General features: G+C 37.0%; 1 protein-coding gene across 21 annotated transcripts in view; it reads left to right on the forward strand.

The window, feature by feature from the left end:
* The window catches only part of cast (calpastatin), a 48860-nt gene that overhangs the window by 11539 nt on the left and 25120 nt on the right, over positions 1-12201 (forward strand). For 7 of the 21 annotated variants that reach the window (XM_038277849.1, XM_038277850.1, XM_038277851.1 and 4 more), the window contains exon 1: positions 9540-9698. The exons of 12 other annotated variants lie outside the window; for them this stretch is intronic. In XM_038277849.1, the coding sequence (XP_038133777.1) occupies positions 9696-9698 (3 nt within the window). In that variant the 5' untranslated portion in view covers positions 9540-9695. Of the gene's footprint in view, positions 1-9539; positions 9699-12201 lie in introns of those variants that run through there. 2 more of the 21 variants (XM_038277862.1, XM_038277864.1) reach the window with 1 other exon arrangement.

The raw sequence follows: 12201 nt of genomic DNA on the forward strand, positions 1-12201 counted from the left end.
AAACGTAATTTATAATATTAGGTTTAAAATAAATCAGAATGGTTTAAAGTCAAATTTAAGTTAAGAAGAGGCTTGTGGACAAGCACAACAGTCCCTAGCATCTCATCTCTATTGGATGTTTCAGCTCTTAAACCCATTAAAGCACTCAGTTCACAAAATCAAGAATGATGCTAATTCTCTAGCACCATATAATGATTTGGTAAGGACAAAATAGTCCTGTTTCATGCATGCATGGTGATTGCATAGAAGATGAACATCAACAGACACATCAGTTATGGTCGTTGGATAATAGACAGCTTATTCTGAGCAGTGAAGCTGATTAAATCCTCTACCCAAGAACACTCCCTTCTACCAAAGGCACCTCTTGTTTAATGGGAGTAAGAGCTTTCCTTTCTAACTACTGGAACCAATAACTTTGCAGCTTGTTTTGACTTGACTCATAATTATTTCCATCTCCTTTTCACTAATGCCAGTCCTGGTTGTATCACAGCTGCAGCTTCTTCTTTAACATTCAGGGCACAGCACAGAGTTAACAATGAACTTTGTGTTTTCTCATCATTGAAGCCACAGCACAGAAACAAATGGGTGAAGGAGAAAGTCAGAATAGGTTGGCTGGCATAGCAAAGCCTTTTAAAGGTAAAGATCTGTGTCTTTTTTCAGTTGCTGACCAAATTCCTTCCCAGCATTTGTCAGCATGCCAAATTATTCACTGTCTTGCTTTCTGGAATTCAGTGCGTCTCTGAAGGTTATCTTCACCTGCTGATCAGCTGATTGTCTGACACTATGGGTAGGCATGTGTCTGATGGAGCCTCCTACGGAAGCACCAGGGGAAGAATGCTTGAACTATGGAGCCAACTATGGAGTCTGAATATGCTGGTGATGATTCTCAGTCATGCAGGTCATCGTCAATCCAAAAAAGTAAAAAACAATCTACTGGATGATTTCCCATCCAGGAAGCTTTTTCAACTTAAAATGTCAGAATTAGTGTTGAGTTTGAGATATATCAAGCTTCGAACTGAACGCTAATTCTGACGTTTTGAATTGAAAAAGCTTCCTGGATGGGAAGTGAAGCATCATCAAACTTGGAACCCAAGTGGATTGTTTTAAAACTTTTTTTTGTATGGAGTCTGAAATGCCACATAGACTTAGTCTTTGAGATTTATTTCAATTATTAGTTTATCCATTTTTAAAATAGTAATACAATACTTTGGGTGTATTACGGGTGTATTGCAAGGGTCTTTACAGTGCTTTGATCTTAGTTTTTATTTAAACAAACCCTTTATCTATTTATACTGGTATAGAAATATTTTCCCTTTAGACCCAGATGCTTCTTTCCCAAATTCAAAGTTGCATAAAGAAGTGGAGAAAACTTCAGTAACACTTGAATGAAAGTAGTAGAGACAAACTTTGAACAGAGCAAACCAAAGTCTGTTCCAAGTACTTCAAGTGTTGCTGAAAATGTCCCCTCCCCTCGAATAATCACAATTAAAAATTCAAAGTTTATGCCTGAAAGTTCGCAGAAAAAGATAGCTAACGGGACGAGCACGTAGGACGGCCTTACGTTAAAACATATCACCAGAACGATTGGCAGTTAGGAGGACCACCTATTTAGATGATCCACCCTACAATAAAAGATCGTCCTCTACACCTTTAATTTTTGGGTGTTAAATTAATTATTTGGTTATTACAACTATCATTACCAAAACATCACACCCAGTGTGTACATTACAGAAAAAGGATGTTAAACATGACTCGTCGATAGGCAGTTTCTGCATCTTTCACAATTGTTAGTTGTCTAAAACACATGACTCACACAACCAGTTCCTGCTCATGTCCTAATAATTTGATTTTGTCATAATCCTGAAAAACAACAAGGGAAAAATAAATAAATAATTCGTTTCAGACGTGATGAGGTTTGAAGCCCATTGCCAAGACAATGTAGATTGTTACCTTAGCTTTGAAACATCTAATAGACTGCTTTTCAGAATATCCTTTTTTTGTAATGGAGGTTAAAGCCAAAAAATTATAAAAACATCATCAGGGAAATAACATCCCTGTTATCTCCCGATGGCTCTGGCTCCTCCAATTCTTTGAGTGAACCAGCGATGTCTTGTAAAAGATCCTATGAATTCCTTCAATGATTCTATTTGTCACTGATTCTTCTTCCCTCAGTATTTCTACTCTGCACCTAAAGAGAGTTTGCAGGTATCTTCACGTTCTTTCTTGACAGAAAGTCCACTGCAGCCTGCCTGGATGACAGCAGGATCTGGTGTCATGTGCAGTTTGCTGACATGACACCACATGTTATCCTGATGCTTATGCTCAAATGACACAAACATGACCTATGGTGCAATGTATTGATACATCAAATAATAGGATGAATAACATGAAACTACTGTGTGGGAGTGTAGATTCAAACCGTCTTGTCCAGGCATCAAGCCCAGCTTCTTGTGCTCAACAAAACAAAATTCTTTCATTTCCTGATAAAAGTGTTATTAAATGCCGTTCCCATCCCTTTCCCACCCCCAGACCAGTTCACTGCACTCCTCCAGGCTTGTGCTGTTAGATGTCTCATGTCACTGTTAGTCTGGCTTGTGTTTGACTGTTGACCCAGTTGTCAGTTATATAAAGCCCATGTGGTGATGGCCTCTTTGGGGCATGTCTGAAAAAAACGCCAGAAGTGTTATTTGGAAGCCAACTCTGTTTGTTTGTAACCTACGACAACGCTTGCTGTGTGATATTTGTCCTGAAGAGCAGAGATGAGAAGTGAAGACCCTGAAACCTGATACTGTTTTTTTTTATTTATTATTATTTATCAGTTTATTGGAGCATTTACTTAGTAACGAACAGTTTGGGGTTGAGGCGACCCAGTGCTATGAATGTAATTGTGAAGTGCAAAAAAAAAAATGTTCTTATGCTTTGAAAGCTGTGATGTGGATTTCCATTTGCATTAAACCCCAAATAATCAATAAAGTTTCTTGAAAAGCCTTTATCTTCTGGTAGAGCTGGTCATGTGGGGGATGTCATCACCTGCTAAGGAAATCTAGAGACAGAAACTTTCACCCTTTCCGCTAAAACACTTAGGTCAGATTCACTGGTAACGCTTTCTTTTACACTACATCATTAACCATATAATACTATGGTAATAACATAACAAGTCACACTATTTTACTTTGTAACAAGTAAAACTTTATTTAGTAATTACTCGAAAAATAAGTAATTACTGGCATGTAATTATTACAATTGTATGTTACTATGTAACAATGGAGACATTTGGTGGGTAATTACAATTAGGCTACAACATAACGGTTTATATTATTGGCTACCGTCTACCACCAGATTACAAAGTAAATTGTAACTTATGACCAGGTAAATAAAGCATTATATAACTGAACTCAAGTTACATATAAAGAAGAGTTTAGTTATGAAGTTTGGATTGCCGTCTTCTAGGTTTCGTTTTCTGTTATATGCCAAGTAATAAACTGCATTTTACTAAATAATAACCCATTGATTTATCGCTGCAGATGAAATGACTGAGCTATGTGGTAATAAAAGTTAGAAATCTAAGAAGTCAGAGTTTACCTTGTCCATGTCTGATAATTTTAAGTACAGTACTTACCAAAATTCTCTATAAAGTTTTTCTTGTTACCCATTAATATAGTGTAACTTACTATGTTATTACCATCTGATTACATGGTTACTGATGTACTGTAAAAGAAAGCGTTACCAATTCACTCAGATTGGATCAAATTTCAGGTTTTGTCTAGGGGTGGGTAATAATAGCATTTTCGATATAATTACAACTTAATAAAAGATACAAATTGCAGAGGCACTTAATTTTGCTCACATTTATTTTAGCAAGATTAAGATAGACAACTTCCCACTGGAGGTCTTTAGGTGACGGTAATACATTTAAAGTTGGTTTGTCGCACGCAGAAAGGAAGAGCTAATATATAGGTACCTGTACATGCATGCCAATGTCAGGGTTGGTAGCTTTTTGTTGAGGACCCAAATGCAGAGACGGAATAAAGATGGTTTCTTGCTGATTTAATGCTGATGGTAACAGAAGCAATAATACAGAAAAATAACAGGCATAGGATCTCAGGAACCAAAACAAGGAGATGCTCAGTAGAAACATACAAAAGGAATGAAGATAATCCAGCAATGGGTAAAGGGCAGAGAAGGAGAACATACCAGAGACAGAACAATGGATGGAGTACTCAGCTAATTGGGAGCAGGTGTGGACAGAAGCCGATAGAAGAAAGGTAAGGGAAAGGGAAGGGGCATTAGGGGGAAACAAAGAGTAACCAGGGAAACAAAATAGGGATGAAGAACTAATATGACACTAAAGGGGAAAATAGAGGATGGGGAAGGGACTGGAGAAATTTGGATAACTAACCTGCAATGGAATAACATAATGTAAAGATAACAGAAAATCATAAATATAAATAACTACAGCACAGATTAAATTAATAACAGGAATGCTGAAAAGAAATAACTAAAATAAACACCAAGGAAGAGTAAACTAAGAAGTAAATAAAAAAAAGATAAAAATCTTAACAGATACACAGGATTGCCAAAATCAAAGCAAAACTGAAAACTTGAACAGAACCAAAAAGTCCAGAGAAGCAGATATGACAGCAAGTAGAAGTAAGAACTTTATCACACAAAGCTTACAGTAAAGTCCTGCAACAAGCTTTGAAGGCATTGAAAAACCTTAAACCCTGAAATGAAACATCTACGAGCTCAGGGTTAGTACCAAGGAAAATTGAAATGAAACTGCAATCCCAATATTGGTTGAAAATAATAGCAAATAATATTTTTGAATATCAAATATTTTGAATATTTGATATTCTTGTCACATATTCTCCACTGGACCCCAATGATTGATCTGAAGTATCCTTTTTACTATCTGGCTGTATGTTCTAATACACTTTAAAACCCATTGAATCAAATACATAAAATACACTGATGTTTGTGGTTAATAGAGAAGGTGAAAAAGTGTTAGAAAAATGTGAAGAGCTAAATTTAGTGAGAGTTCACGGACAGGCAGCGGGGCAAAGGACATATATGGTTGACAGAGGGAGTGTGATTGATATGATGGATGAGTGGAGAGAAATTACACAATGAGGCTATTTTTATTTGTTCTGCTGGCCTAATTCTGCACAAGCTACGTTCTTTCCACCACAGTGACTTTTGATGAATAGTGATATTGTCACATTAAGGTCAGTGGTCAACATAAGTGTGTCACAATGAATAAAACAGGATAATTTAAGTCAACTGTTAAATTCAAATTAACTATATCAGAACATTCGGACTGTCTGGGTTTGGGTCTGATGCGTTAAAAGATACTCAGAGTTAATGATCCTATCCTTGAAATCATTTAGTTTGATACCAACCTGACAAGAATATTCAAATTGGACGACAGCTTTTTAAATTCACATCATAGAAAAATAATTTTTAGTAAAGAAGAAGCAAACATTAGATTATGGTGTCGATATTAGCTTGCTTTGGGCATTTTTTTTTTTCAGGTGTCATGCGCAGTTATCATCAACTCGCATATTTTCTTTCCTTTCTGATAACTGATCCGCCAGCATATAAGATAAAAGCAACACTAATTTATTCACTTTGATACGATCGTACTAAAAAGCCACTGTGGTCCTTGTAGGTCCTGATAACGTTTGCCTCTAAAAGGTTCTGAGTTCATTGTAAAGAAAGTCAACACTGCTGCTGTTTTATTATAAGATAAATTCTCCAATGGTTCAGCTTTAGCTATTTCTGCAGATTAAATAAAACATATTTAGACTTCTTTATTTACATGTTTAAAAGGTAATTTTTTGTGGTTGTTTCTAACTGAGTGAGCACATTAGATCTCTTCAAATCAAAGGTTAGCTGTAAACAAAAAAGCACCACAAAAAGGTAAAAACGGTTTTCAGAGTTGCCATGTTGGATTGGGCAAATAATCAGCTTTTTGGCAATAGCAGTGTAGTTAGTTAACTTCAGTTCTACAGATTCATTTAACAATGAATAATTTTTTTGGGCAAATTTGCAAATGGTTTTTACTTTATTAGAATTTATCTATAAAACTTTAGTTTGAAACATTCAAAATATTTTCTATTTATCCTTTTTTCTATACTTAAAGCACAGAAGATGTCACCAGGGGCATGTGAGAGAGCTATCCCTGCAAAATAGCATTTACCATTAAGAAACAAAACAAACAACATTTTTTGAATTATCTTTAAGATTTAAGATCAGTGTTGAGGGTTTTGTCTTTTAAAGTGTTATTCTATTTCAGTGTGTTAGAATATACACATAGACTGGATGAAACAGAACTAACTGCTGTACTTAGCTCAGCCAGCACTTATTTATTTTAAATAACTTCTTACAGCATTTATTCTTGCTCTTATTTTAAGCACAAGACTGATGCCCAAATTAAATATAGTTAAATCTTTATTGATCAGTTAAAGTTCTGCATTAAAAAGTTTGGTAAATGTGTAAATTTAGTCATCAGTACCCTAAATATTCATCACATGATTTATTCATTAAATACATCAAAACTGAAAAAACTTTCTTTGTTTTTGGTCATTAAATATAACAGTGTTTATCGTGTTGCATTGCTTTTATCTGGAAACACATTTTCAGAAGGAAACAATTTGTTTTCTTTAAACTGTTTTTTGCTCGCTGATTGTCAGCGAAGTGTTACCAGGGTTACTCAGAAAGTCCAGATCTCTCTCTCTTTTCGAGGTGATTATCCTTTATCTATATCATCAGCTTGTTCCTGCAAAGGTTTGAGTAATTAGGTTCATGTTCTCGTCAGAAAAGATTGAGACAATAGATTTATTACTGGTGAAGAACAATGAGAGGAAAACATTTTAAAATTGCGGGAAATTTACCTTGGAATCTGTTCAGACTTAACACATGTACCAGCTGCATGTTCATGCTGCATCAAAAAACAAGTTAACCCACAAATCCACAGACACACTGACCACACATGCTGCTCCTTTTGCTGTTTTGGTTAGTACCCAAAACTTTCAAAGTATCTAATGCTATATGTGACAATCTGCCAGCGAGGGTTTTTTATACTCAGTTGGACAACCATTAATTTAAATGTTTTTTCCATAATTTAATTTGAGTGGGCTATAATCACTGTAGTTAAATGACTTCAATCAATCATACCTGCCAACAGGAAGCCAGTTGGTGCCTGATGTACCATGCTTGCATGTATAAAAAGCTGATCTCCTTACTAGGTGGACACATTATTTTTTTTAAATCTAAAATTAGAGGAACAGTAAGTGCAAACATTGAGTGTGTTTGCCATGCTGAATGCCTTACAAATGCTAATCATCAGAAAGTACAAAATACTGGGAGGAGGATCTGCAAATGTAATTATTTTCAAGCTGAATGCGATTTTTCAAACCTGAAATGGATTGTGGGTGTGGTTTCTTGATAAATATCTTGCACAAAAATGTCAAAAAAAATGAGCCAATAGTACAGTGACAGATAAGAGACATAGCACCCTTTGTGTTCAAGTAAACTATTTTGACAGTCAGACATAGCAATGTGAAGACCAATTATCTATCCAGCAATGCCATTTTGGAGCTGTTGGATTATAATTCCAGCACAACATCACTTAATTGCATAATGTGTTGGGATGGCATCAGATGAACGCTTCTATATTGTTCATTGGTCTGATGAATATTCCTTAGCATGTGCGGTATATGACTTTTGCAGAGTACAGAGCGATGCAACAGGACTACAGGTTGTGTTTATAATTAAACAAAAACAAATAAAAAAAACAAAAAAAACACACAACTAAACAAACTACAAACATTTAGAGCCACTAAAAAATATCAAACCGTTATAGAACCTGTACAGGTAGAGGCAGGGGTCTCTCCTCAGTTTCCCTTGATTTGTTCAATGATCTTTGGTAATTTAGGTAATTCTTTATATGCATACGATTTATTATTATCTTCAGTGTCTTTCCTTTCAACTGCATACTTTTCAGCCATACTGCTCTTCTAAACTCCCCATGATGACAGCTAGTACCATATGCAAAATCCTATTTTACCAGTCAACAAATTCAAGATTTATTGGGATAGTATATTCTAAGTGTCCAGTGTTTACAGTCTCTATATATTTGGTTATTTTATTAGCTTGAACTGACCAGCTGTTAATCTGGTATCTAATTGTGCTGAGGTCAGGAGAAAAGTGAGAAATACAGGAAGTCTTTGATATACGTTTTATATAATCCTGATATTGTGCTGCTTTAACAAAGACACACTATTAGATGGTAGATGTTGGTATTCAAAGTTTTTCAACTGGCTAACTATGTTATTGGCATAAAGTTCCTGCATACATTATATAATATAGGAAAATAGATTAAAAATATTATAAAGAAAATGTAATACGAAACATATTAAAGTCAATAAAATCTGTTTAATAAATTTTGGTCCAAATTTGTCATGTATCTATTCCGGTCCAAACAGGTGTTCAAAACCAAAATTAAAGGAACAAATGGGAAATTAAAAGTTGTGTATTTTAGGAGCATTTGTAATCATAATTCAAGATAATACTAAAATAGGAAAAAAGTGATACCCCATGGTTCAAACATAGATAGAGAATCCCTTATTTACTGTAACATGGAAGCATGTAGAGAGAAATCGGCCACATGATGTGAGCAAGATCAGCATTTTCAGTTGACACACATTTATTTCCAGTATGTGCAGTGCTTGTTTTCGAGCAGAAGAGGGCGCTGTTAAAAAGGCCCAGCCCTCCTCTACCAGTTTGAAACGCTTCCTATAATGATCATAGCTGAGTTTTTGCAAACTAATCTTGTTAATTTAGTTGAGGCTCAGATGGTGTGAGTCTCCAAAGAAGAGAGGTGTTACTCTGGTGTATCTTTCTAAAACCTTACATAAGCTTTGGCTTCTGTCCAGGAGTTATTTCCTTAGGCCAGGATCTAATTCTGGAGGACATCTGACCTCCTTTACTTTTTTTGTTAAGTTTTTTATGTTCTCTGCTGCCTGTTTGACCTAGATATCTTATGATTGCCCCCCCTCCCGTTATCTTTGGGGTTTTTTCCCCCTCTCTGCTCAGACAAACACAAATACGCTTGGTGTTTCTTGTTGAAGTGGCTCCTATGTGAGATTCCTAAGCAGTGAGTTTATCAGACACACCCATGGTGCCAAACAGGACTGCTTGAACACATCCACATTTGCCTCAGTGCTGCTTTAAACTCACTTCTATCTCCCCTTTCTCCGCCTTCAACCAGAAGCCGGCATGCTCTGCTTTCTAAAGTCTAACTTCATCATTTCTTCTTTATAAAAAATCTGCCCCAGACATTTTTTCCTGTGGGCTGAGCTGGTTTATTCAGTTTTTTTTCTTGCATGGAGCAGCCGGTGGGTTGGCCACAGTGTGTCAGACTGTCCAATCCGACTGAGCCTGCTCTGCTGGCTTTGGAGGAGGAAAGGTGGAGTCTGTACTGGTTTTTTAGGGGCGGAGCAGCAAGTTTTGTATCACTGGGCGTGTATTGCTTGTGTGTTTCTGCATGTTTATATGTGTGTGTGTGTGCACTGGGTGTTTGCTTGACATATACTGTAGGTTTTAGTGTTTCCAAAGCAAGGGGACCAGCGTTACTGCAGTACTTTTCAAAGAATATACAGCAAACTAAAGGATATACACTCAGAATCAAACCTATGGTATGTATCTTTAACTTTGTGCTTTGATGTTAGAGACTCTATGCGAACAGGCTTCCTGTTAGATTGATACCTGTCAGAATGGCTGATGGCTATTGTCTGTTGGTACAGACAGCAACAACCAACAGCAATCCTTCATAGTGTGGTGATCAGTTTTACTATCTGTTAGTCAAGTTTAAAAACTAGTCTTTGGGCTCAAGGTGAGTTTACTATGTTGCGGGTCCAGCTGTTGCTCAGCTAATACTCAGAATGGGATCCAAATAACATGTTCTGTGCTTGAAGTTAACTGCTTCTAAAAATGCATATAAATTCAGCACAACTTCAGAACTTCAGTATGGATTTGTCAAACATAAAGCTGTGGAATCGGGGAAACGCTTCTGGATTGTTGTTCTCTTCTCTTTTCTTTGCTCTTTTTATACTCCCAGTGTCCTTTTCTCAGCTTGAAATAGAGCAAGGGTTAAAGTGTTTTGGTTTCAAATGGCAGTAACCAGGGCAGCTTCACTTGTTTTAGAATTGCCATGTAAAGGTATGTAAAGTATTGCTTTGGAACCACCGGGCCACTTGCTCTCTTCACACTGACAACTTTGCAGAACAGTATGGTCTACAAACCAGTAAAAAAGTGCTTCTTTGCTTCATTTCAGGCTCCTATCTTTGGTTGTATTTGAATAAAACTGAAATAATGGGCATTAAATAGTTCAGCAACCCGATACAAGGGTGAACAGTGCTCTATCAGATCAGGTTATTAACTTACAGCATAATCCTTGATGAGGTGTCAGCTAACCCATTCAGATTTCTTTAAAGTGATGCCCTTCACCTTCATTCACCTTAGTTTAAGCAGAGGTTTATCAGGGAAAAGGGCTTCCTGCATGAGCTCCTCTTCTTGATGGACTCTAAAGGTTACATCATTACCTCTGTTTAGGGGATCTACATCATCACTGGCCGCCTGTGCTATTTAGAAGCTGAAATAGCAGCTTGCTGAGAAATCATTCTCTGCCCTGTTTGTTATGTTGGGTGGGGCAAAGCATTAGTCATCAGTTTTCATAGGAGGGCCAAGCTTTTATCACTGTAGTTTGGTGAGGTATACATATCATGCCATCTCTTCAGACATGGCAAAATGTAAGCCATCTCCCTGGTTACTATTTGTGTACAAATGAAAGATGGCCAACCTCTAGCGTGCAGTTTCCTGTGGGTGTTTAAAGACGGCAGGTTTTATGTGGCATGTCGTTTTCCTGCTCCGCTTCAGGCGTCTCTAGTCATGTGATGTATCTGTCAGCATTACAGTTCCACTAGCTTCTGATGCACCGTGCAGTTTCTGTTTGTTTGCTCCATATTAAAGCAGATTTTTATTTCTTCGAGCTGTATGGTTGCACTTAAGGTCTTAAAGTGCATCAATCATATTGATACTGTGCAGATAAAAATTTGATTTATGTAATCATTAAACCTTTAAGCAAGATCACCCTAATTTTGCACAGTGCTGTCTTGCAGCTGGATCATGATTTAAATTAAAAACAGTTTCAGGCAAACTTTTTGCTGTAAGAAAGTCAGAAATAAATACTTTTCTAGTGGCCAGTTTGAATTAGTGGTCTGGAACCTTTTATTCGGTGCATTCCTTAACTTCACTTTCAGTATCATCCTGGAGGGAGTGGTGACCTTAGCCAGTGTGGGAGAAGATCACATCCTATATGAAGAGTAAAGCTTCTGTAAGGAGAGCACACAAAAAAAAGACCAGTTAGACAATCTGAATTCAGGTTATCATCTGTTGCAAAAGATAATTTGCAGTAATAAAATACTGGACATCACTTACAGACCTGAATCTGTTACGTTTATTATGTAGAAGAATGGTGTTTACATCTCTAGGCCCCATAAAATCTGTCATATTTATATCAAAGGAAGAATGATATGCCTTGGTGGTGGATGTGAGCATCCTTTGTCCAGGGCAAAGACCTTGCCAGCATGGTCAGAGTAACAAACACACCTCAACGCCACTTCAACTCTCTCATGACCAAAGATGACCCAGGACAGTTTAAAGCAATGGCAGAATCTTGCTTGGGAAGTGTCCAGTGTGACCGCTGCTAGTAGGATTTCTGTAGTCTTTGTCGGAGAGGAATGCATCCAGAGGTGTCTCCTTTACTTCCTTCTTCACTTCCTTTCTTCAAGGTCCAGCTCTGCTTGCATCTGCTGGAGTTTTCTTACTCTGTTTTGCTGCAGCATACAGTCTAGTATTTTCCATCATGCAGTATCACACAGTTTAGGCTCTAATATTCTGAAGGGTCAAGCTGCCTGGCTTGTGACATGTTTAGGTCTGGTACGGTTTTCTCTGTCACTGTGTTTGTTCTTTAGGACATACTATTTAGCTGCTGTTGTTGAGCCTCCGTGAGGAATGTAGGAATGCAACAGAAGACAGAAAGTGTTTAGGCTCTTCTTTATTAGGTGCATCTCTTATGTTCATTTTATCATAATAATTTTAAAGTCCTCCCCTCCCTCAGAGATTCTGCTCTTTGATGTC

The sequence above is a fragment of the Cyprinodon tularosa genome, unplaced genomic scaffold (genome assembly GCF_016077235.1).
Source record: "Cyprinodon tularosa strain WSP-4 unplaced genomic scaffold, ASM1607723v1 ctg135, whole genome shotgun sequence".
NCBI classification, from domain to species: domain Eukaryota; kingdom Metazoa; phylum Chordata; class Actinopteri; order Cyprinodontiformes; family Cyprinodontidae; genus Cyprinodon; species Cyprinodon tularosa.